The 26,821-nt window shown below is 37.9% G+C and overlaps 1 protein-coding gene and 1 long non-coding RNA gene across 2 annotated transcripts in view; both read left to right on the top strand.

Annotated features, from left to right (window-relative positions):
• The first annotated feature begins 1,220 nt into the window (after positions 1-1,220).
• The window catches only part of Snx2 (sorting nexin 2), a 73,220-nt gene continuing 47,619 nt past the window's right edge, over positions 1,221-26,821 (top strand). The window contains exon 1 of the mRNA XM_027949289.2: positions 1,221-1,379. Within this exon, the coding sequence (XP_027805090.1) occupies positions 1,272-1,379 (108 nt within the window). The 5' untranslated portion in view covers positions 1,221-1,271. The remainder of the gene's footprint in view (positions 1,380-26,821) is intronic.
• Positions 1,386-26,239, top strand: LOC114103556 (uncharacterized). Its single transcript, XR_003584693.2, has 2 exons — positions 1,386-1,494; positions 25,605-26,239. It is a non-coding gene; the product is annotated as an uncharacterized lncRNA (long non-coding RNA).

Below are 26,821 nucleotides of genomic sequence, written 5' to 3' on the forward strand. Positions count from 1 at the left end.
ACATTTTTGCCAGTTAGAATGTGGTGAAATTGTGGTGGTAAGACAACTTGAACAATTAGGAAGAGATGCTTCTTATGGAGGGCAGAGCATTAAAAGCTTATATCCTTGGAGCTTTCATACCAACCCCAGTTCTCAGAAGGAATAAGTAAACATGTACCTTTTTCAAGTCAAGTTTAATGTGGGTCTCTTTTATAAGCAGTAGAACTAATATTTCAAGTAGTTTAGATACCACTAAGAAAGACATGCTGGAATACAAATGACTATAGCATAAGACAGAAAGTAGAAAGCAATACCTAAAAGTACAAGTAAAAATGAAGGATGCCAAGAGGAGCCATCTCAAATCAGGCTTTGAACTTATTAGGAAATTAGTTTCTAAACTGTGACATACTCCAGACTGTGCGCAACTGGTGGAGAACAAGCCAGGAAGTGTGAATATGAGTTTCTTACCAATCATCTGATTTTCCCACTTTTTTTTTTTTTTTTGGTGGTGGTGCTAGGGATCATGCCAGGCAAATGCTTTACCACTAAGCTACCACTCTACCCTTCATACTTTCTAACCCTGTAGCGGAAACAATATTGTAAGGTTCATGATGAAATTGCAATAAACTACAGATGACAAATTATTCAATGGCTTTTTGTAACCAAGAGCTGCACTAATAGCCACTTTCATATGGGGTTATTTAAATTAATTAAAATGAGATAAAATTAAAACTCAAGTTTTTCACACAGCACATTTCAAGTGTTTTGTGGTCACACGTGGGCCAGTGGCTACCGTCTTGGACAGCCAGATGTAGAGCATTTCCATCACTTCAGAAGGTTCTTTTGTACCGGTCCAAACAAAATTGAGAGTATGTGCCTTGCTTCCTCAGTCACACACTCCAAGCCTAAAGAGTGGTTCCTCGACCTTTTCTACTTCCTAAAGGAAAGCCACAAAAATGGTTCACAGGAATCATTTGGCCTAGCCCTGCTAAGAAGGTGCTGCGGTAATAAGAGTCCAGAATTCTTCCACAAGTCACCAAGTAAACGGCGAGAAGCAGGCAATGACCCAGACACGGAGGCGGGGGCTGAAGCCGCGAAGGGGCGGAGCTGAGCGCCGAGCGCTCGGGGAGGTCACCGTCACGAGGCCGGGGGCGGGGCCTCGCACTGGGCGGGGCCGTGGGAGGCGGGCCGGGGAGGCGGGGAGCCGGCGGGTCGGCGCGCCAGCCTGGCTGTGCGTGCTCACGTGACAGTTCCGCGAGGCCCAGCTCGCGCAGTCGTCCGAGCGAGCGAAGATGGCGGCCGAGAGGGAGCCTCCTCCGCTGGGGGACGGGAAACCCACCGACTTTGAGGAACTGGAGGACGGAGAAGACTTGTTCACCAGCACTGTCTCCACGCTAGAGGTCAGACTGCATCTCCGTGGGTTCCGTGCTGCGCTGCTCCCCGCGTCTCTCCTTTTTAGATGCCGTTACCCTAACCCAGCTTGTCCCTTCCCACCCCCAGGGCTAGCAAGACCAGGTGGGTGACACCTGTGACGGACCCCACCTCAGGTACCTGTCAGTAGGTTGGGTAATGGCCTGGGCGGTAAGGCCTCCTCAGGAGAGCAGCTTGCGGGCCTTGGGGACCGACCTAATTCTCTAAGGGGCTGGCAGCGTCCGGACCGTGCATCGCAGCGCCCTTTCCCCATTCTACCGGCCCTTCTTGGTGTCAGTTGCACCTCTTCTTTCAGGCCAGAGATGGTCTTGTCCCGGGTGCCAGCATGCCGCTCGGCACTCCCCTGGGGCTTCCCTAGCCCCTTTGAAGAAGTGCTTGGTTTCTCTCTTCCCACGGGAGGGTGTGCCCTGAAAGGGAAGAGCAGTGAAGTGAGCTCAGAGTGGCCGAGGGTCAGCCAGGAGCATTTGGGTGCACTTTCTTAGGTCGTGGTCCTTAGTGGACTGCTGGTTCCCCTCGAGGTAAAAGATTCTGTTTGGGCTATTGAGTAGGTAAATGCATTTGCCCATTTTTGTTTGTCTTTAGTTCTAAGACCCTTTAGAGATCATAGTGTTTAGAAAATTTTAAAGTTGAAAGGAGGGAGTAGTTCAGGAAACGGCTTTTTTTTTTTTTTTTTTTTTTTCTTTTAAGCTAACAGGGGAAAAATAGACACAGTTCTCCACTCCTTTTTCCTCTTTTCTCGCATGATCAGCGATCTCTGAAGCGGAGTGTTCCTGTTTTTGTCAAAGGAAACACCCTCTATGAACTTATGTGTATTGGACCGCCTATGTCTAGTTCATGTTTTAATTACTTTACATTTACTAAAAACATACACACCTAAAATCCTAATTTTAATTGTGTTTATTAAAATGTAAGCAAATTTCCTGGAAGGTTGTTTACCACAGACTATCCTTACTGCTAAAGTGCTTTCTTGATCTGTTCACCTCTACAACAAATAAGTTGGAAATTACTGTAAAATATCTACTTTCAGAATTTTTAGCTACCTGAAACTGGGAACTTCCGGGAACCATTTTCAGCACTGACCACATTCTGCTAATTGGTGCAAAGTTCCAGCTAAACCCTACCTCCCCTCAGATTTTAGGTTCCCTGGGACTAGGGATAGTACCTTGATCATCTTTGTGTTCCTCACAAAACCTTGAATATTTGCATTTATTAGATTTTTACTGGATTGTCAAATTAGCATCCCCTAAGAATTAGTGAAATTTTTTTTTTCTGGGTATATTTGGGAGGCTTAGTATCTTTTTTTTTTTTGCTCTTTATGCATGTTATACAGCTACATTGGCATGTTCAAAGACCTGTATTCCCATTGGAGAATAGAAAGGTTTTACATAAGAATCCAAACAAACTTGGTTGACCTGTTTGGAACTTTGTTTGGAGTGAAGTAAAAGGAATCATATTTGCCACGTGGATTGGAATTTCTTTTTTTCAATATTTATTTTTTAGTTATAGTTGGACACATACCTTTATTTTATTTATTTATTTTTATATGGTGCTGAGGATTGAACCCAGGGCCTCGCATGTGCTAGGCGAGCATTCTACTACTGAGCCACAACCCCAGCCCGTGGATGAGAATTTTTAAAAAGTATGTTTGATCATTTTTCAGTGAAAGTCTACAAAGTTTGATTAGGAAAACTTAAATTTATCTTGGTTAATGCACATGAAAATTGTACATAAAGTTGACGTTAGTTATTCATCTTAAACTCCATATTTCAAAAATTCATTCAGGTTATTAATTTTTAGAAAGTAGTATGGCTGTGAGATTTGTAAATTCAGATATTTTTTCTCTCAAAATGTTTGGGGAACTGGGTGTGGTGGTGCACACCTATAATCCCAGAGGCTTGGGAGGCTGAGGTGAGAGGATTTCAACTTTGAGGCCAGCCTCAGCAACTTAGTGAGACCCTGTCTCAAAATATAAAATAAAAAGGGCAGGGGATGTGATTTCGTGGTTAAGCCCCCCTGGGTTCAGTCCCTAGTACAAAAAAAAAAAGTTTGGGGAAGGATATATAGTAGTATTTCTTAGTTTACCAAACTGTTTTAAAGGCATCCTCTTTCAGTACTTCACGTTCTATTAAATAGTGCTTCTAAAACTTTTTTGTATTGGAAAAGCCACAGTATTTATGTTAAAAATGCAGATGCCTGCACCTCACTTGAATATCCATGCTTAATAAGTGTTCTAGATCAGAGCTTTTCAGACTTTTTAAAGTAAGTTACCTTGGGATATTGTTGAAGTGCAAATTATGATTCTGTAAAGCTGCAATAGGGCCCATTATTCTACATTTTTATCAAGCTGTCCTTGTGGTCCTTCTGAGCCATAGAGAACACTAAATTGCAAGGCCCTAAGTAATATCAAGGGAGATCATCTGCTTTTGATACTTATTACCTAAGAAAATGTGTATTGCCTAAGCTGTAAATTAAAAGTAATACTTAAAAACAAATGTCTTTTAATTTATTTTATTTTATTTTTTTAAAAATATTTTATTTTTTTAGATGTAGATGGATGCAACACAATGCCTCTATTTTTATGTGGTGCTGAGGATCGAACCCGGGTCCCACCTGTGCTAGGGGAGCGTTCTACCGCTGAGCCACAATTCTAGCCCATGTCTTTTAATTTAAAAGGGAAAAGAAAATCAGAGTTTTTAAAATTATGTCATTCAGATAGACAACTTTTTCATTTGAGAGTATTTGATCTGGAGTGGGGGATCAGTTGAAACCCACGTAAGTGAAAATCATACACAGCTTCAATGCCATAATTGTTCAGTTTATAATGCCTACACATTAGTTTATCTATATGCCTATGTATATATTTTTAACCCAATTTTAAGCTCATTCCTTTAAGAAGGAAAAAACTAATTTTCTTTCAAAATTAGAAAGTCACATAAAATTGTATTAAGTAAATAAAAGATGTTTCAAATGTCTGCTTTATGTTTCCATTGTGACTATAAGACAAGAAAGTGGTGAGAGGCTAGGTTTAGGGCAGAGAAAGGATTGAGAAGAGAAAGAATTTGGCAAAATTTTATTTTATTTTTTTTGATACCTGAAAAGTATTTTTATCACTTCAAAAAGAACCCTGTACCCTTTAAGATGTTTAGATGTCATCTCTCTTCCCTTTCTCTAACCCACCTGTTTCGAATCCTAAATAGCCAATAATTTGTCTCTTTATATTATCCAGTTCTGGATTTTGTAGGAATGGGATTATATTGTTTTGTTTTGTTTTCCTGTGACTGACTTTTTTTCACTTAGCATGATGGTTTCAAGGTTTGTAGTACTGTAGTATATATCCATCCATCATTCAGGTTTTTTAAAAAAATTTTGTTTGGTTTGTTTTTGCTTTTTGGTGTTGGGGAATTGAACCCAGGGCCTCACACATGCTAAGCAAGTCCTCTTCCACTGAGATACATACCCCCTCAATCTCAAGTTTTTTTCCTCCTTTTAAGATGGCATCTTGCTATGTTGCCTTGGCTGGTCTTCAGCTCCTGGGCTCTACTGATCCTCTTGCCTCAGCATCCCTGAGTGTTTTGATTACAGGTGCCCACAGCTTTTTTCATGATATTAATGGGGTCCTCTAAAACAAATCTTTTACATTTAATGAAGTCAAATTCATCTATTTTTTCTTTTAGTGTTTATGCTTTCAGTGTCTTAACAAGAATCCTCTGTCCCAAATCCAAGGTCATGAAGATTTACACCTGCGTTTTCCTCTAAGAGTTTTATAGTTTTAGCTCTTATATTGAGGTCTGTTAGTCAGCTTTTTCATCGCTTTGACAAATACCTGAAAAAAACAACTTATAGGAGGAGAGATTTATTTTGACTTAGGCCTTCAGAAATATCAGTCCATGATTGGCTGGCTCCATTGCTTTGGGCCTGAAGTGAGATAGAGCATCTTGTCAGAAGGACATGGTGGGAAAGCTGTTCAGCTCCTGGTAGCCAGGAAGGGGGCAGGGGATATTGATCACTGGAGGAAAAAAGGGTTTAGTGCAAGAAATACTCTTCCAGGGTTGCCCGTAGTGACCTTATTCCTCCAACTAGGTCCCACTAGCCCTGTCCTCTGCCACTTCCCAATAATTCATCCAATTATTAATGAATTAATCCACTGATGAGATCAGAACCCTCATGATTTGATCACTTCCCAAAAGCCTCTCCTCTGAAAGTTGTTGTGTTGGGAGCCAAGTGTAAGTTTTGGGGGAACACTTCAGATCCAAACTATAACAGGCCTGATCCATTTTGAGTTAATTTTTGTAGACGGCGTTAGGTAAGAGTCCAACTTTGTTATTTTGCATATGACAATACAGTTGTTCCTGCATCATATGTTAAAAAGATGTTAAAAGATGTTTCTCCCATTGATTGATGATCATGGGACACTTGTCAACAAGTCAGTTGACCAAATAGGTGTTTACACTTGGTTCTTTATTAACCTCAAATGTGAGTCAGCTAAATTTAAGGTGAATACCACAGTATTTTCCTAATGTTATCACATCAAAATGTTTATAGAGAATTTTAACTAGAATTTTCAGATGAGGTATTCACAGGCCTTAGAATTCCTGTCCTAACATGTAACTCCAGGCTATAAGTGCCCAGAAGATATATTTGGTTGGCTTCAGTAAACACTTATTTATTCTCTGCTGTAGTGTTTTGTTTTGTACCAGGGATTGAATCCAGGGACACTTAACCACTGAGCCACATCCCCCGCCCTTTTTTAAATTTTTATTTTGAGATAGGGTCTCACTGAGTTGCTTAGGACCTTACCAAGTTGCTGAGGCTGGCTTTGAACTTGTGATTCTCCCACCTCAGCCTCTCAAGCCTCTGGGATTACAATCTCTACTATAATATTTATATTAAAATAAGAGTACAAAGATCAGCAAAACACTATAAGTCTTTGAAGATGGAAAATCTCCAGTAGAGAAGGAAAAGATGTACAGAAAATTTTGATACAGAGAGATTATATGATGTGAAAACATAAAATGCCAGTGAAATGAGAAACTAATTCCTATCACATTCTTTAACACATAGTGAATGAACAATGAATGTATCTTTTGACTAGGAAAAGCTAATTGAGGAGGTAGTATTTAAGAGAGTTCTTGAAGAGTGGAATGAAATTTTGAAGTGGGGAATTGACAAGGGTCTCTCTGAGGTTCAGATTCTCTGTGTTCAATTCTAAGGAACCATAAATAATTTTGAGTAACTGAATGTAGAATGTGTTATAGGCTTACTATGTAGTAAGATTGTGAAGAGTTCTCGCATTTGTTATGTAGGCAAGTGAAAGGAATGGAAGATTTGCATGGTTGTAACATTTTACCTAGGAAGATTAATATGACCACCTGAGGGATAAATTTGAATGGGAGGTACCATTGTTGGGTTGATAAATTGGAAGCTTTTTTATAGAGCAAAGTACAAATAATAAAACAAGGGATTTGATGCAGTAACAGATGAAAAGGTAACATTTGTATGGCTCCCTCCTTTTAGATCATTTTTAGAGCAAATAATTATAAATTTATTTGGTTGGATATATGTTAGACCAATAAAGATAATTATCAGGCTGGTGGTGTAGCTCAGTGTTAAGCATGCTTGCCTAGCATGTACAAGGCTCTGGGTTCAATTCCCAGCACTACAGTAAATAAAAATGATAACAGGTAGCTAGAAATACTAGATGGGTTAGAGATGTAGATTTGAGAGTCTGTCATAAATTTGTTCAGTGATAAAGCTCCACCTTTAAAAGTACCAAATTTCCAAAAAATCATTATAAATTATCTATGATTTAGAGGGGAAAAAACAGTAACATGGTTAAAGGCAATAAGCATGAAAAATTACTAGAAAGGAATTTATGAAGAAGCATAACTCTAGTTTACTACTTTCCCTTTTAGAGCCTGTTTAAAAATAAAAAATAAAAAAAGTAATTCTGTGAAGTTACCTGAAACAGGAATGCTCAAATATTTTTGAAGATTTTTTTTCCTGAAAAAAATAAGACTTGTCTTCAATGTTAGTTTTGCAGATGCTCACTTTATTATGAAGAGTTGAACAGTTCATACACAATTGAACAGTTCTGTTTTATTCCTCTGATGATAGTTTTTAGTTGATATGAAGTTCATTCCAATTTTGTAAAGTTTACTGTAACTTTAATCAAGATATAGAACAGTTCAGTCACCCCAGTAAATTCTGTCATGTTGCTCTTTGTAATTAACTCCTCCCATTCCCCAGCATTTGGCAACTACTGATCTGTTTTCTGCCTACACTTTTGTCTTTTTCAGTATGTCATGCAAATGAAATCATACAATATGAAGTTTTTTGAGTCTAATTTCTTTATTTAGCATAAAGCACTTAAGAGTCATCAATGGTATTTCATGTTGTTTGTATTTATCACATGTATTTTTATCTATAGTTTTTATCGTATAGTATTTATAGTATAAATATATCTATAGTGTTTACTTATAGTATAGCATTTATAGTATAGTATAGTATTTATCTGTAGTTCATTTCTTTTTATTGCTGAATTTAGTATTCTTGGTGTATATATGTACCACTGTTTATCTGTTCATCCCCTGAAGGACATTTTGGATTGTTTCCAGTTCTTGACAATTATGAATAAAACTAGTATAAACTTTTCTTACAGGCTTTTACATGAGCACATGTTTTATCTCTTTTTTTTAAAAAAATATTTTTCAGTAGAATTTATTATGACATATAGTACACAAATAGAGCAAAACTTCTCATTTCTCTGGTTGACATTTTATCTCTTTTGTGTAAATGCTTTGAAGAAGGATTGCTGGATTGTGTGATAAATACAAACAACTTTATAAAAAAAAATGCGAAACTATTTTCCCCAGTGGCTGTATCATTTTGTATTGCCATCGTCCATGAATGAGAATGTTAGTTGTTCCACATTCTTTTCAGGACTTCTTGTTAATTTTTATTTTAGGCAGTGGTAAGCTTGATCAGGTTTGTCCTGGCTAGCAAGAATTGATTGTTAAATTTTAAGGAATTTTGTGAATTAGTTTAGGAAACTCAGCCATTATTAAAAATTAAATTGATAAAAACTTACACTAGCAATATAGGTCAGTGGTTATTATCTGCTATCAAGGTTACCTGTGTGTTTTTTTCATCTGTTTGGTGAAAAGTATAAGTCTTCCCAGTTCTACATTTAGTGAGAGATAACCAGCTTGCCACTGAAAAAGCCAAAAATCTTTACCATAGGTCTGCACACAGCTGACTTTTAGCCTCCCATCAGTTGTGTAGTATTATTATTGGTGTTTTTTTGGTAGTGGTGGGGATCAAACCCAGGGTTTTGCACATACTAGGCAAGCCCTATACCATTGAGTTACACCCTCAACCCTACCTTGTGATTTTAATATACCCTCCCTAATGATTAGTGATTCTGAGTTTATCTTCACCAACTGACTTCTGTCTTTTTTGAAACATCCTTTCACGTCTGTTATCCATTTTAAAACTTGAGTTTCCATGTTAAATTTTTAGAATACTTCATGTAGTCTGAATGTGAATCCTTTGTCAGATATGTGTTTTCTAGGAATTTTTTCCAAGCCTGTTGCTTGTCTTTTGTTATTAACCTTTTCTTTCACAATGCAAAAGTTTATCATTTTGATAAAAGAACATTATCCTTTCTGTTTTCATTTATAGAACTTTATTTTTTTAAATTTATTTGTTCGAATTAGTTACACATGACAGTAAAGTACATTTTGACACATCATACATAATGGAATATAACTTCTCATTGGTCTGGTTGTACATGATGTAGAGTTACACAGGTCATGTAATCATATATACACATAGAGTAATAATGCCTCGTTCATTCTACTATCATTCCTACTCCCATGTCTCCTGCCTTCCCTTCACTCTCCTCTTTTTGGTCCAAAATACCCACCTTATTGTGAATTAGCATTCACTTTAAATGTCATATAGAATATAAATCCTTTGCTAACTTTAACCCAAGGTCACAAGGTTGCTTTTATTTTCTTTTACAAGATTTATAGTTGGTAGGTGTTTCATTTAGGCCTAGAATTCATTTTGAGTTGGTTTTCATATGAGGTATGGGCTACACTAGCCTTTCTTTATTGAGTTGTATTTGTATATTTGTCAAAATCAATTGATCATTGTATTAGTCAGCTTTCTGTCATTATAATGAAACAACCTGACACAATCTGCCTATGAAGTAAAGAGGATTATTTTGGTTTATGATTTTGGTGGTTAAAGTCTAAGATTGAGTGGCCTTAATGGCTTGGGCTTTTTTGTGAGGACAGCACACCAGAGCATGTGTTAGAAACAGAATGGTCACATCTCAAGCTAGGAACAGAGAAAATAGCTGGTGGTGGGTGGTGGTGGTGTTCCATAGTCCTTTTGAGGCCATATTCCCAGTGATATAAGGACCTCCTACACAGTCCCACATTCTAAAGAGTCACAACACTTAACAATAATGTCATTCTGGAGACACAGCCTTTAACATGGACCTTTGGGAGACACAACTCATTTGCATACCATAGCAATTTTGTATGTCTGGCCTATTTCTGGACTCTGCTTCATTGATTTATTAACTATCCTTTTGCCAGTCTACACTGTCTTCATTACTATAGCTGAGTCTTGATAATAAGTGGTACGAGTCTTCTGATTTTGATATTAAAATTATTTTGGCTATCCTTGTTCTTTTGTCTTTCCACATGATTTTAGAATCAATTTACTGATTTCTATCAAACACGCTGCTGAAATTTTAATTGGGATGCATTTTTTGAATCCATAGATTAACTTGGGGAAAATGAACATGTTAACAAATGCAGTCTCTCCATTTTCTAGACCTTAATTGATTTCTTTATCAGTGTTTATAGTTTTCAGCATATGGATCCAGCACATCTTTTGAGAGTTCCTACCTAAGTATTTCATGGTGTTTGATTTCAGTTTTGCTGCTTTTCTTTCATTTTTACATTTTCTTCATTAGTTGCATATTGACCCTGGATGCTGTAACTATGCTAAAACCTCATTAGATCTAATAGGTTTTTATGTAGTCATTGGGATTTTCTGTGTAGATAATTATGTTGTCTGTAGCTAGAGTTTTATTTCTTTTTGTTCCAGTCTTTGTTCCTCTTTTCCTCTGGATGCCTTATTGCACTGATTGGGACCACCATATAATGTTGACAGGACATGGTATTAGAGGGTGTCCTTTCTTTTTTCGTAGTTATAGGAGAAAAATATTCTTTTTCATTTATATCACATACATACATACATATATTATTTGTAAAGTGTCTGTGTGTAGATAAACTTCATGTGGTTAAAATACTTTTCTTTCTATTCCCTTTTTGAGAGAAATCAACATCATCTCATAAATGGATGTTGATTTTGACAAAAGCTTTTTTTTAATCTATTGTGATTATCATATAATTTTCTCCTTTAGTTTATTTATAAGGAAGATTATAGTGATTCATTTTTCAAATGTTGAATAAGCCTTTTCATTCCTGGGACAACCCACAGACATAATATTTTTATTCTTTTTATATATGGCTGGATTATTCTGCTAATATTTTGTTTAGGTTGTTGTGTCTATATTCATGGAAGGTAATGGTTTGTAGTTTTCTGTTTCTTGTAATGTCTGTCTGGTTTTGTATCAGAAATGCTGGCTTCCTTAAATTAATTGGGGATTTTTTCTTATTTCATATTCTTGAAGAGGCTCTGTGGAATTAGTCTTACGTCTTCCTTAAATGTTGAAAGAACTCTCTAGTGAAATCTGCTGTAGTTTTGTGCAAAAGAAGACCTTTGACTACAAATTTAGTGTTTTAAATAGACTATTTTTTCTTGGTGAACTTTGGCAGTATGTGTATTTTAAGGAATTTGGCCACTTACTCTCAATTGTGCAATTTATGAGCATTAAGTTTTTCATAATACTCTTTATCATTGTATTATTGTGTCTGTGGATTCCATGGGTGATGCCTCTCCCCTTTCATTATTGATAATGGTAATTTACATATTCAGGGTTTTTTTGTTTATGTGTTTATTTTAGTCTTTCTTGAAGTTTGTAATTTCTTCTAATCTTTCCAGCTTTTATTTAGCTTTTGTTTTCATTTTTTTCTATTTGTTTTGAATTCCATTGATTTCTGTTTCTTATTTTCCTTTTAGCTTTATGTTTACTTTGCTCTGAGTTTCTTAAAATAGAAGGTTGGATCATTTACTTGAAACTCTTTTCCTAGTATTAGTATTTAGGTATATAGTTTCCTATGTGACTTTTTTGACCTGTGTTAATTAGTATGTATGGTTTAATTTACAAAATATGAGAACTTTCCAGACAACTTTCTGTTACTAATTTCTTGTTTGTGCTGATGCTATATAGTCTGTGGTTGGATGGAGTGTTTAGACACGTGAAATCAAATTGGTTAAAAAGGTTTTTCAAGTGTTCGCTGCCTTTCCCTATTAACTGTTGAATTGTTCTATCAGTTATTGACAAAAATGTAATGTCTCCAAGTATAATTCTATTTATTAATTCTTCTTTTAATTAAATCAGTTTTATTTAGCAGTATTTTGAAGCTTTGTTAGCCACCGGCATTTGGGATTGTTTGTGTCTTTTGTTGAATTGATCCTTTTATCATGCCCTTCTTTATTCCTAGGTAATATTCCTTATTCTGAAGTTCACTTTGATGTTTATAAACATTCCACCTTTCTTTTTTTTATATGACATTTTTGGCATTGTTTTATTTTTAACCTGTGACTTTTAAATTAGGGTTTTTTTTGGTGTGTGTGTGTGGGCAGCATATTGTTGTGTAGTTAATTTGTTAATTTTGTATCCATCTCTTCTAATTGGTGTGTTTAATGTAATTACTGCCATGGTTGGATTAGATCTATACCATTTTATATGTTTGCTGTTTTTCTTCTTCTGTTTCTTCTTTTCTCCTTCCTTTTGCATTACTTTAGTGTTTATTGGCATTTTAATTTATCTACTGGATTTTTTTTTGCATTATCTCTTTACAAATATATATTTTAGTGGCTACTCTAAGAATTGCAATAGACAAACCTAACTTTTGATGTTCTATTAGTGTACTGCCCCCTTTCATGTTATAGTTTTCATATGTACTAAATATTCATGTACTGAAAACCTTATCAGGTAAAGTTACTATTTCCATTAGTCATACCCATTTTTTAAAACGATTTTTTTAAGTTGTAGATGGACATATCTTTATTTATGTATTTAAGTTGTAGATGGACTTAATATCTTTATTTATTTATTTTTTTATGTGGTGCTGAGGATCAAACCCAGTGCCTCACATGTGGTAGACAAGTACTCTACCACTGAGCTACAACCCCAGCCTAGTCATACCCATTTAAAATAACTAGTTTATCCTGTTTCTCCAGTTAGTTACTATTTTTGAGATTATTTATTTAATTCTGAAGGTCCAAGTATTTGTTACTTTCTTCTATTGTATGTTTTCAGCCTAAAGAACTTGTAAGTAGCGTTTTAGAGTTGCCCTAGTGACAACAAATTCCTACAGTATTCTTTCATTTGAAAATATCTTTATTTCAGTTTCATTGTGTTGTTTGTGGTGCTGGGGCTGAAATGCTTTTGGGTTTTTTAGTTTTTGTTTCAAGGCTAAGCACTGAAACACATGCTGTGCAAATACTGTACTGGGCAATATCCTCAGTTCTTTTTATTTGAGATGAGGTCTCCCTGAGTTGCACAGACTAGGCTCAAACTTGTGTTCCTTTTGCCCAGCCTTCCCACATTCTTGATCTCCTCACATTTTTAGTGGATATAAAATTCTTAGTTGACAAGTCTTTTTGTTTGGCACTTTAAAGATTTCATGTCACTGCTTTCTGATCTGATCTATGATTTCTAATGTGAAATATGTAGTCATTCTAATAATTTTTCTAAATGTAGTTTTTTGTGATTTTAATTACCTCAAGTTTAACTTTTTTATCTTATCAGCCACTTTTTATGATGTAACTTGTAATTTTTTCTCTCATTTGTCCTGTTCGGAGTTTGCTTATTCTTTAATCTGTAAATTTATGTCTTTCATCAAATTTGGGAAATTTTTGCCCATCATTTCTTGAAATATTTTTCCTACACAGCTTTTCTTTGTCTCTCTTTCTAGGACTTGGATGATATAAATTTTTAATATTTCAAAGGTTCTGCTATTCTGTTCTTTTTTTTTTTCAATTTAGATTGAATATTCTCTGTTCACTGACTTTTTTTTATCTCAACACCTGTAAAAAGCCTAAGAATTTTACCCTCCTTGTAAGCTGACAATTTAATCTGTTTTATGGTGGCTGGGAGAAAACACCATAAAGGATTTTATTACTCAAAGCATAGCAAGAAACATAAGTATATGTTTGTGACAGTTTCCCTGCCCCTCATATTCCAATAAGGTGAGGTAGATTAGCCCAGGTGGATTCTGTACCTTTGTTTGTTAGCCATAAGCTGAGGAACCCTTATGCTAAATTATTTGTAATAGGCCATAATCCTGCCTGTTCTTAGTGCTGGTGAATACATCATCTTTATTAATACTACCCAGTAAACAAACCTGGTCTTTGCTTTGAAGAGACTCTTACCTCTCTCTTCCAAGGTTGTTTACTATACAATCTTTCAAGAAAACATAGTCCAAAACAAGAGAACAAATTCGTTTGTTTGCAATATGTACAGAAACTTGAGACACCCTGGAAATTCTGGCAGACTGCTTTGAGTCTATTCTACTATTCTACAAATATGCAGCTTGGAGGTAAACCCATGATTTATGTAGGTTCATTCATAGAATTAGGGGGATCTTCTCCAGGATATCTCTTCCACCCACTGCCACCTCACTCTTTACTTCTTAGAGATCTCTCTTCTTAGTTCTTCTGGCCAGAAACAAAACTTCTGTCAGAGTTTTAGCTACCTGCACTGTCACACACTTGTTGAGCTTGGGTCAGCCTTGCAGGAAAGCAGATCAAAGAAAGGAAAAAGAATACCAATGAGGATTTCTGCCACTTCTCAGTATTGGGTTTTTTCCCTAATTCACTTGGCTGAAGAATTAGATTTTCTCTTAGGTTTTTCTATGTTAGCATTATTGTCACTGCTAATGTCATGAGGCTGACACTATATCTGCCTTAGGTGAGTGCCAGGAAAGAAAATGGGGGTGAAGAAATAAAAGAGTTTTCCATTCATATTCTATAGGTTATAGGGGCCCTCATGTTATGGCCAGAAATACAAAGAGTTTTTCTTGGAGTCATTACTGCTCATATCTATATAAAGTTTTCCAATTGGCAGTATCCTCAGGAAAATCCAAAATAGAAATCAAGAAAAAAATTGAAAAACTGACCCTTTTAAGAATAATTTTTCACGTTTTAGCTCATTCCTGAGTCTGACTGCTATTATTTATTTTTATATTATTGGTTTTTGTATTCTATTCAGAGTTCTTACTGTTAATCTGTAAGGGAGAGAAAGACTATAATGAGTTTCTTTGGTCTTGATTGGAATCCACAGCATCACTTTTTAGTTTAAGAGATATTAGCAAAAACCTTAAAATTTTGTATTAAAACTTTTCTGTACACTACGAGGTGACGCTATGAGGGAAGAAAATATACACATTCACTAAGAATACTGCTGACTACTCAGTTATGTATCTTGGACAACTGTAGTTTTGATGGAACAGAACCTCAGCTCCAGACAAAGAAGCCATCAGTGTTCCCTTTCACCATTGCTTTTTCCTCCCACAGTTTTATCCATCTACTGGAGAATAGCTCTTCTTGTACTCACTAGGAACCTAGAAAAGGCATGGGGAAGCAGGGACAGAAATAAGTAAGTCTTCAAAGCTTTTACTGAGTCACTGACCATGGCTGTGTCCTGAGCAGTAGAAAACAGCCTTCTGCACTGTTAACAATGGACAGACACCAAAGGGAAAGTAGGCCTTTCCATAGCCTTTACTACAGTTGCCCACCACCCACACCATTCCTATCCCACACTTCACTCTTAGGTTCTACACTATGAGACAAAAGGGTTGCTTTATGTTATATCTATTTTAAACAACTAAAGAAGAAAATGTTCACTCAGTTATTAAGATTTTTGCCATTTAAAGTTTGCTTATTTCATTCCTCTTCAGCATAAAGAATTTCCTTTAGGGGCCGGGGTTGGCAGAGTGCTTGCCTCGCACATGTGAGGCACTGGGTTTGATCCCCAGCACCAAATAAAAATAAAAACAAAGATATTGTGTCCATGTATAAATAAGAATTTAAAAAAAAAAAAAAAAGAATTTCCTTTAGCATTTCTCTTAGAGATGACCAGTTGGAGATGAATTCTCTTATTTCTACTTCATCTGAAAACTTTCACTTTTATTCCTAAAGGATATTTTCACAGTTTAAAGGTTTCTGGATCAATAGCATTCTTTAAGCACTTTAAGAGTATTCTTCCACTATTTTCCAGCTTTCATGATTTCTGAAGAGAAATCCACAGAAATTCAAATTGGTGTTCCCATGTAAAAATGTGTCTTTTACTCTAGATCCTTTCAATTTTTTAACCTATGTCTGTCATTTGTAGCAGTTTGATGATGTGTGTAGGCATCATATTATTTGATTTTATCCTCATTAAGGCTCGCTGAACTTATTATTATCTATAAATTTGTCTTTTCCAAATTCAAGATGTTTTAGCCACTGTTTAATTAAATACTTCTGCAACCGTCTTTTAAAAATTTTTTATACCTTTATTTTATTTATTCTTATGTGGTGCTGAGAATCAAACCCAGTGCCTTAGTTGGTATAGTGCAAGCACTATACCACTAAGTTACAACCCCAACCCCTGTAGCAGTCTTTTCATCCTTCCATCTAGGACTGAAGTGGCATGAATTTTAGATTCTTTATATTATTCCACAAATCCCTAAGGTGGCTTGTTCATTTCTTTTTCAATTTCTTTTCTCAGAAGTTGTCTTTGTTACTCAGATTGAATATTTTCTATGAATTTAAAGTTCACTGACATCTTTCCTCTGTTGTGTTCACTCTGTTATTGTCCATCTTGTGATTTTTTTTTTCAGATAAGTTTTTTCAGTCTAAAATTTTTATTTTGGTTATTTTTTGTAGCTTCTATATTCCTTTACCGAGAGTTGTCGTTTCATTTTAAATGTATTTATCTTTACCTCATAGGGCATAGTTATTATTTTTTGTTTGTTTTAAACTGACATGTTAAATGTTTGTTGTTATTTTGGGTTTAGCATCTGGTGATTGTCTTTTCCCTTAAGATTTGGTCACATTTTCTGGGTTCTTTTTTATGACAAATGATTTTGGACTGTGTCGTAGATGTTCCAAGTGTCATATTGTGTTAGCTTTGCTTCATTATGACCAAAATACCTGACAAGGACAACTTAGAGGAAGGAAAGTTTGTTTGGCTCAGAGATTTAGTCTATGGTAGGCCAACTCCATTTCTCTGGGACAAAGGTGAGGCAGAACACCATGACAGAAGGCTGTGGCACAGGAACGATGCTTACCTCATGGCAAGGTCAGGAAGCAGAGAGATGGGAAGGAGAAGGGATCCCAGGGAAGATGAGGTTTTCCAAGGCAGGTCCCCAGTGACCCACCTCCTCCAGTTATACCCACCTGCCTACAGTTACCATTCAGTCTGTTCAATCTACAATGGGCTGATTAGCTCATACCTCATAGTCTAATTATTTCACCTCTGAATATTCCTGCATTAACACAGGAGCTTTTAGGGCGATACCTCATATCTAAACCATATCAATAGTTAGATTCCACATCCTGTTACAATTTTCTGGAGAATGTTGGAGGTGTTTGTTTGTTATTTTGTCAGACAATGAGCTTCTTTAGGTTAAAGTTCTGTTTTGCCTTCTGGGGGTATTGGTTCTCATTTCAGTTCAATTTTCAAAGATTTTGTTTCTTTGTGTCTGTCCCACGCATGCACTACTTACAGCTTTATCTGGGACTTTGACAATGTTCTAAATATCAGTTTGATTCTCAAAAGTCTTTGGAAAGTGCCGTGCTATTTGTATTTCTTCCTTTATATGTACCTCATCAGGGTTGATCCTGAGATTTCTGCACACTCATTCACAGAATCATAGGATCCTCTTCTCCAGTTTTTTCTCTGGGTTCTTCTCCCACATTGTTCAGGTTATATATACAGTTCCTTTTTCTCAGTTCTTTGGTGAGAAAGATGAGATTTCTTTGGAGTTGTATCTACCTGTGCTGTTGCTCCTCTAGTGCAGCTCCATGCATGGGGCCTGCTTTTGGCAAATCCTCAAGAGAAAAGAAAAAAAAAAAAATCCAGAGATTTGTTCATGCATACATATTCTTCATGTCTAGCCATAAAGGTGAGATTCTATTAGAATTTTACCATTGCACAGATCTGTGAGTAGGCTATTTTCAGGACAAAACTATTAGAGAAAAGATGAAAGTACACTCACTTTCTTTCACAGTGTCTGAATATGTTTACTTCTTAGATTCCTCCTGTAGTTTTTGTTTTTTGCCCCTAGACTTTAGTTGTAAGCAGAGGTAATGGGGCTACAGTGGGCTTACCACATATATTAGTTACGTATTGCACTGTAACAACTTTCTGTGACTTAGCAACTTATTTTAGATTCCGCATCTAAGGGGTTAGGAATCCAGGAGCAGTTTACCGAAGTATTCTGGTTTGAGGTAGATTTCAGTCAGGGTTGCAGCCATCTGAAGCCTGAGGAGGATCGAATTCTAAGCTTATTTACATGGCTGTGAGAGGAACCATCAGATCCTTGCCACATGGGTCTCTGTAGATACCTACTAAGCATCTGGCAACTGCTTTCTCTTAGACTGAGTAGAGAGGGCTATAGGGCAAGGGCAAGCACAGGACCATTGCAACATGGAAGAAGTGACCTACTATCATTTCTGAGAGACAGTGGGGGTAAAAAAAAATGGGAATGGGTGATTGGCTAGATAATGGAAGATGTAAGTGATAAGGGAGATATAGGACTCTGAGATAAATGTGTAAGTTCCCAGATTGGGTGATGAGGGGAAAATGGTGCTATAAGGCAGGGGATTGTCAAACTTTAGCCTAGAGGCTAATCTGTTTGGATACTCATTTTTGTAAATAAAATCTTATTGGAGCACAGTCACATCCATTTGCTTACATTTGTTTATGGCTAGGGGAGAGGAGTAGCTGTCACAAAGACCGGATAGCCCTCATTTTTCATCTTGCTACCCCACAATTTGTCAACCTAGAAAACTCCATCTCTTTTCAGAAGTTAAACTCTGATTTATTCAGGGGGACTTAGGACCTCTTCCCTGGCATTCAAAAGTACCTTATATGGGGCTTATTTGAACAGTTCTATTCTAAACCTTATATGCATGTGTTTTCTCACTGAACTATTAAATATTAAAGTCTCTTGAAAGTAAAGACATCTACACACCAAATATTAACAGGTGTGCATGCGCACATGCATGTGTGTATGTACAACATAATTAGGGTTTCATTGTTTATATTTTGTAATCTCAAAGAAATTGTCAAAAAAGGTTATTTGGCTAACTTGAATAATGGTAAACAAATATTAACTCCTCTTTTTTTTTTTTTTTAAGCTGTGATGAGAAAAGGTTAGTTGAAATAATATAACAAATAATACTATAGTGGCTAAAGAGTATTTTAATTTATTTAAGGTAGACTGTTTTTTCTATTCATCATTATTCCCCTATTAGAATTTGGGATTTGACAGTGCTTAATTGAATGGATTTCCTTAAACACTTAAAAATATCAAATCACAAATATTAAATTTTAGTAATATTTAATTCTTTTGTGGGGGAGTGCTGGGGTTCAAACACAGGGGACACTCAATCATTGAGCTACGTCCCCAGCCATTTTAATTTTTTAAATTAGAGTTTTATAGTTATACATAGTAGTAGGGTTCATAAATGCATGGAAATCAATTTCTGGGATCTGTATGCCTGTTGTGGAGAGCTATTGTGTGTCAAGTAGATCAGGACCAGATTCCCAGAGCTGGGGGCTCGACACATAACTGCAAGCGCTGGGCGGGGTTGGTATCTAGGGAGGGATTGGGAAACTGAGGATTGGAGAGCTGAAGAGCTCTTTTGGTTTCCAAACTGGTGGGATTGGGGGATCATTCTGGACTAGGGAGAGAGTTGGAGTTTAGGACCAGGCTGGAGTCAGGGACCAGGCTGGTGTTGGGTCCCAGTGAGTGCCAGCCTAAGTGGGTCCTGGGAACCCAGTGGGTTCCAGACTAGTTGGCCAAGCGCAAGATGCCCTCACACCCTCTTCCAGCCTCCCTACCCGCAGGAGCTAGTCCTGTCTGTCCCTGTGCACTTTAAGACTCAAAGATCTAGGGAGAGCCCATTTCTCTCTAGCTTCTGCAGCAAGATGGTGGCTATTAGCACAACTAGCAGGAATACTTCAGGTGTAACCAAAGCTGCAGGTACCTTAGGGTGGTCTTCCAGCCCCTGGCTTGTGTTTCTCTATGGTGGCAGCAGAGGTGTCCCAAGATGGAAGCAGCTGTGTTCAGTGATGGGGCAGCAGTGACTTCTCAGGGGGTGCACGCAGGGACCCTGCTGTGCTTTGCCTTGCCTCCCCTCCCTTTGAAATCTTGATGGAATCCTCCATGAACCCCTAACTCCAGCATCCCGCTTTCCTGCAGAAACAGCACCACGTGTCACACCAAGGTCTGCTGCCATCACAAGTAGTAGCCAACCATCCATGGATCCTTGTTGCAGCAGCCTCTGAGCATCTGGGTGTCTGAGCACATTGTAAAAACTTTCGGGGCCTTCTTGTGCAAGAAAAAGAACCCACTGGTCTCTTAAGAAAATTGTCACTTTTACTCCCTTGAGCTTTAGATGGGTCTGGTCTTGCCAGCTCCTGAGATACCTTCACGCCATGTTTCTTATTGTCTCTGGGCAAAGTCTTTAGCATTTCTTTAGTGGCAGTAGGTCTTTAACAACTACACCTTTTTAGCCCTTTTTACTCCTACCTTTTTTTTAATATATTTTTTTTAGTTGTGGATGAACACAATATCTCTTATTATTTTTATGTGGTGCTGAGGATCGAATCGAGTGCCTCACACATGCTAGGCAAGCATTCTACCACTGAACCATAACTCCAGCCCCTCATATGGGTTTTTAGAATTAGTTCTTCCTTTCTAAGGTCTTGAGGTAAATCATAAGTTCATTTGGGGGGAATCTATGTTTGTTAATGTAGGCACTCAGTGCTATAAATTTTCCTTAGAGCAATTCCTTAGAATTGTTCTCACAGTGTCCCAGAGATTTTCATACGTTGCATTCCTGTTTTCATTTGTTTCTAAGAGTTTTTTTATTTCATCTCTCATTTCTCCTTAAAAAGAATATTGTTCAATCTCCATATGTTTATGTGGGTTCTATTATTTTTTTCTGTTGACTTCTAGTTTCCTTACATTATAATCCCATGCATCCTATTTAATCATAATCAGTTTTTGAGGATTTGATAAGACTTACATTCTGACCTAGAATGTGTTGTGGTATAGAAAAGGTTCCATGAGCTGGTGAGAAGGTAAATTCAGCTGTTGTGGGGTAAGATATTCTGTAGATGTCTATGAGATCTGTTTGATTTATAGTATTACTTAGGTTTGCCATATACTTATTGATTACATGCTTTGATAATCTGTCCATTGGTGGTAAGAGTGTGTTGAAATCATCTGGTGCTATCATATTGGGGTCTATCTGGGATTTAATGTCAAGAATAATTTTTAATATAATCAGGTATACTGACATTTGGGGCATATATATTTATTACCATTATATCTTCTTATTAGAGTGTTCCCTTTACCAGAATATAGTGGCCTTCTTCGTCTCTTCTTCTTCATATTAATTTTTGCTAAAAGTTTACTTTGTCAGATAAATAGACTAGCAACTTAGCTTGTTTTGAGATGACATTTACATGGAATATTTTATTTGTTCCATTTTTTTAACCTGTCAGCCTGTGGGTGTCTTTGCCAACAAGATGAGTCTGTTGCAAACAGCATACAATTGGGTCTTATTTTTCAATCCATTCTGCTATCTGTATCTTTTAATTAATTGGGAAGTTGAGGCCATTTATATTCAGTGTTATTATGGATGTATGTTGTAGTTGCCTGCCAATTTGGTTTGTTTGATAATTATATTCTGTCTTAATTTTCATTTAAGTGGATGCTCTTCTAGTGATCTTCTTTGATTTGGGAGCATTGGGGTTTATTTTTGGGTAACTGTGCATTGTTACATTGAGTATTCTTTGTTGTGCTGGCTTGGTAGCTTGCCTCTACATGTGACCTGATGTTTTTCCCTGGCTGCTTTGAGTATTCATACATTATTTTCAATGTTTGGCATTTTGCTTTATGATGTATCTTGTTTTTTTATGAGGTTTTGTTATGATCTTGTCTGTGTGGGGTCCCATATATCTCCTGTATGTGGATGTGTATCATTTCAGATATGGGAAAAGTTTTGTTACTATTTCATTAAAAATGTTCCTAATGCCTTTAGCCTCTATCTCCACATCCTCTTCTATGCAATTAACTCTCAGGTTTGTTCTCTTGATGCTTTCTCAGAGATCCTGTATATTCTGATCATGATCTTTTATTTTTTACCTTTATTACATACTTAGTATTCAAGTTCACACGCCCTCTCTTCAAGGCCTAAAGACGCTCTTCAAGTTCTAAAGTTCGTTATTAACAAGCAAAGGAAGTCATATGAATATATGGATTGATGTAGAGAAATCATATGACATAATTCAACACACATTGATAAAAACTCAGAAAAATAGAACTAGAGAGTATATGGATTAAATTATTTCCTCCAAAAGATATGTGTAGCTTCTGACTTCACAGGAAGGAAGAAGGCCTTTTTTTTTGGGGGGGGGGTCCAGAAATGGCATAATTATGATGTTATTGCCTAAGCTGAGATTATAAGGGAATAGGATGAGCTCATGGTTCCGTGTGGTTGCATCCTTATAGAGAGAGCAGGGCAAGCTTTGAGTGAGTGAGTGTGTTCTGTAGGTATTTCTTTGTGATTCCCATTTGGGAATTATATTTAATATGAGAAGAAGATACTGCTCTGATGTGAATCTAGAGCAGCATAACTTCAGTATTATATTGAATCCTACTGCCTTATTTCTCTGACCCCACATCTCAGTTACTGATGTCATAGTGTTACATGTGTCGGCATTGTGTGTTCAATACCATGGAATAAAATTGGGTTTTTCTGTTACATTATTCTCCTCCATCTTTTAGAAAACAAATAGCACTAGTTTTTATAGTTTTTATGAAATTTGCTTTACCAGATGTCTTTATGTCCTTATCAAGATCTCATTCCTATCTAATGTTCATTCAGTCTGAAGGATTCCCCTCACACAGGGTGCATCTAGTGAAAATCAGCACCCTGAGCTCTTGTTTATCAGTACTGTGGTTTGAATGTGTATTTATTTCCAAAATTCCTGTTGACATTTTAGCCTTAATGTAACAGTGTTAAGAGGTGGGCCTTCAATAGGTGGTTAGGTCTCAAGGCTCCAATTCCATGGATGGCATGCACAAGACCAGAACACGTACAAAAGTACATCTGTCAGGCTGGGTGTTAATGGCGTATGGCCATGTTTTAATCAGCTTTTTCACCACTGTGGCCAAGATACCTGACAGAAACAACTTATAGGAGGAAAAATTTATCTGGGGGATGCAGTTTCTGAGGTCTCAGTGCATAAATGTCTGGTTCTAGTTCTCTGGGCCCAAGATGAGGTAGTTTGTCATGAGAGAAGGACCCAGTGGAGGAAAGCTGCTCACTTCAGGGCAGCAAAAGAGAGACAGAGAAGAGAGGGACAAAGTAGCCTTCAAAGAGACGACATCAGTGACTCATCTCCTTCAGCCATGCCTCATTTGCCAACCATTGCCAGCCAATCAGTCCATTCAACCTAGTATGGACTGATTAGTTTAAAGTTCTCACAGTCCATTCACTTTACCTCTGAATATTCCTGTATTAACACATGGGATTTTGGGAGGACACCTTATATCCAAACCATAACAAGCTATAATCCTCTCAACTCTGAAAACTAAAGCACGTGTTCAAGCCCAGCCTGAGCAACTTAGTGAACTGTCTCAAAATAAAAAGGACTGGGGATGTACCTCATTGGTAGAGTACTTGCCTGAGGATGTAGGTTCAATTACCAGTATGTCAAAAGAGGAAGGAAAAAAAAAAGTTGGGGGGCGGGGAGGGCAGCTTGAGGGAATGAGTTCAATCCTTCTACCCCTTTCATCGTGTGAGGAGGATATAGCTTCAAGGTGCTTTGACCTTGGATTTGCCACTCTCCAGAGCTATGGGAAGTCGATTTCTATTGTTAATAAATTAATATTTATTATTATTAATAAATACCAGTTTAAGTTGTTTTTTTTTTTTGTTGTTGTTGTTGTTTTTTTAATAGCAGCAGGAAGGGACCTAAATATCTATGAATGCTACCATTTCCTCCCCTGATGGGAAGAATACTTTCACTGGTTCTGGTATTCTCAGCTTCCATATTTTATCCTTTATTGCTTTGAATATATCAACCCACTGCCATTTGCAATCCAGGGTTTCTAATGAGAAATCTGATGGAAACTTTATGGGGAAATGATGACAAATGTGCTCTCCTTCTCAACTCCATAGGTGTTAATGCCAAGCTCTAGAGTGTCTTAGGACCAGAGCATTTTGTTACAGTATCAAGATTATAAGTGAAGTACTACCATCTCTTTGACACCAATTGCCATGACCTGCATGGCTGTTTATTCAGAAACCGACTGTGGTAAGGGGTGATGGGGGATTAGAAAAGACAGGCACAGGGAGAGAAAACTGGAACCAGGTGGGACACCATCCTCTGATAGAGGAGCAGTGACCCAGAGCTAGCTCAGCATGTTTATTATATAGGTTTTATCATCAAAAGGGTTTTCTGTGAGAAAGTTTCTTCAAAGGAGGCAGGCTGAAGGATGAAGTCCAATTATAATTAGCTTTTTTGTGCTCATAATTCTCTACGCCTGACAGCTGCTGTCTGAACTCAGGGTCAAGACTGATAGTCCTGTGCCTTGCACAAAACCTCTGTTAGCAGGGTCTCACCATAACAGCTGGGCAATCTTGACCTGTACCTTTGCACAGGAAGTTCCCAGCACAGGTACATCTCCTGTTGTGAGACAATCAAAAACCATGATTCAAATCACCACTCTCCACAACCTAATCATTCTGAGTTGAAAGAAATAGGAATGGAATACCATGAGTGTTATATGATGAGGTCTTCAAAAGCCAGAAGTTATAGATTTTTCAGACTGGAAAAGACCATTGAAACCCTACAGGTTTTAATCTCTAAACATGGAAATATCAGTCTCCATAATCCACTGAAGCAAAAAAATTTCCGGGGTTCTTTCTTATTCTTATTATGAAAGTTGAAAAGGTCCTGGAGGCTCCAAAGTGAGGTGATCACCGGGAGTTATGCCCATGTGTAAGTGGGTCGTTACTTGCTCTGATCTCATAAGGAGGCACACTGTAAGGTTGCTTCAAATCCTGGATATATAAGACGGTGGCTGCAGCTGGGTTTTTGTCCATAAATACAGTAAACTCTTGGTGGTGACCTATTGGACTCCCAAATAGTGTTTTGTGGTAGGTGATTATGGTGTTTTTCTAATTTTTTTTTTTTTTGGTACCCGGATTGAACTTGGGGCCACTCAACCACTGAGCCACATCTCCAGCCCTATTTTGTATTTTATGTAGAGACAGGGTCTCACTGAGTTGCTCAGCACCTTGCCATTGCTGAGGCTGGGTTTGAACTCTGATCCTCCTGTCTCAGCCTCCTGAGCTGCTAGGATTACAGGCATGAGCCACCACACCTAGCTTGCTAATTTTGTTTTTAATCTATTATTCTTTTTAACACAATGCCTTTATTTTTATGTGCTGAGGATTGAACCTGGGTCCTACCCGTGCGAGGCGAGCACTCTACCGCTGAACCACAATCCCAGCCCTTGCTAATGTTTTTTTGATTTGTGTTTTTTGTTTTGTCTTTTGTTTTTTTATTACTGATTTTGGTCTTCCTTCCTTCCTTCCCCCCCCCTCCCCTTCCCCTCCCCTTCCCCTCCCCCTCCCCTCCCCCTCCCCCCTCCCTTCCTCCTCTCCCCCTCCCCCTCCCTTCCTCTCTCCCCCCTTCCCCCTCCCCTCCCCCCTTCTCCTCTTCTCCCTCCTCCCCCCCCCCTCATCTTTAGTTGGTGTTCCAGCTTAGGATGTGTTTTTAGAGTACTCCGAGAACTATAGTGCTGCAGTGGCCCAGCTTGTGCTATGAGATGGTTCTTATGGACCATTATCAGGTCCTGAGGGACACTGGGCAGGAGAGCTTTGGCCAGGTGATAATAGCCCGCCATCTCTTCACTGGACCAGAGGTGGTGGTGAAAGAAGCTATCAGTCAGAGAATCGCCACTTGCCTTCAACATGTTGTTGCATGCTGTGCTTCTGCCGGCTGGTTTTCAGAGGAAAAGTGGCTCCTGTTGAAGAAGGCCAGAGATATCCTAGGTTCTTAAACAGTGGCTCCAGTGAGGATGCAGAGATGAGACATACAAACTAATGAACAGCCAGAAGACCCAGAAGACCCCAAGTTCTGAGGATCCTGACATCGTGGTGCCAGCCTTTGGTCAGGAGTGAGGTGTGCCAAGTGGCTCAGGCTTCTCCTTGCAGATTCCAGCCAGGAGTGCATCTGGATTCACCAGGACTCTCCTCTGCCTCCACCTGCCAGAGACATCAGACTCTTTCCCTGGGACACTTCCTCTTTCCCTGCTCTTGTCTGTCCTTCTGGGATAGCAGAGATAGTTTTTAATAAATTTATTTCTCACAAACTGTATAATAATATTGATGTTCCAAAGATTTTTTTGAAGGACAGGTTAAAAAAAGGAGGAGGAGGGAAAAAAAAAAAAAAAAACAGAAAAAAAGGGAGGCCTCAGGGCAAGGGGAGGAACCCAGCAGCAATCCTATCTGAGGCCTGGATCACTTTGCCTCCTTCTCTGCTCAGGGTAGACAGAGACTCATTCAACTGATATAATGTAGATTGGGACTCACTTATCTTAAGCCAGTGTAGATGGGGATTCACTTGCCTTGAGCCAATGTAGATGGAGACTAGCTCCCCTTGACCTAGTATAGATGTTGATTCTCCCCTTGAGCCACTGTATACTTTATTCTGTTTGAATCCCTTTCCCAATCTTCAGGCCCCTCCCTGAGGTGTATGGACAAGGTGGGTGACAGCTATTGGACAATACACATCTGACAAGGCATTGGAAACTGCAGAGTGTTCTATGGCATCATCTCCATAATCCCATGCACAGGGAAGTGAGAGGTGGGCCAGTGGGCAGGAGAGGGCTTGCCTGTAGCAGTGGCTGGGTGCTTCACCACATGCCATGCAGCCTTCCTACCCCAGATCTCTTCCTGGTGGCTG

Source organism: Marmota flaviventris, chromosome 5, assembly GCF_047511675.1.
Source record: "Marmota flaviventris isolate mMarFla1 chromosome 5, mMarFla1.hap1, whole genome shotgun sequence".
Lineage (NCBI taxonomy): Eukaryota > Metazoa > Chordata > Mammalia > Rodentia > Sciuridae > Marmota > Marmota flaviventris.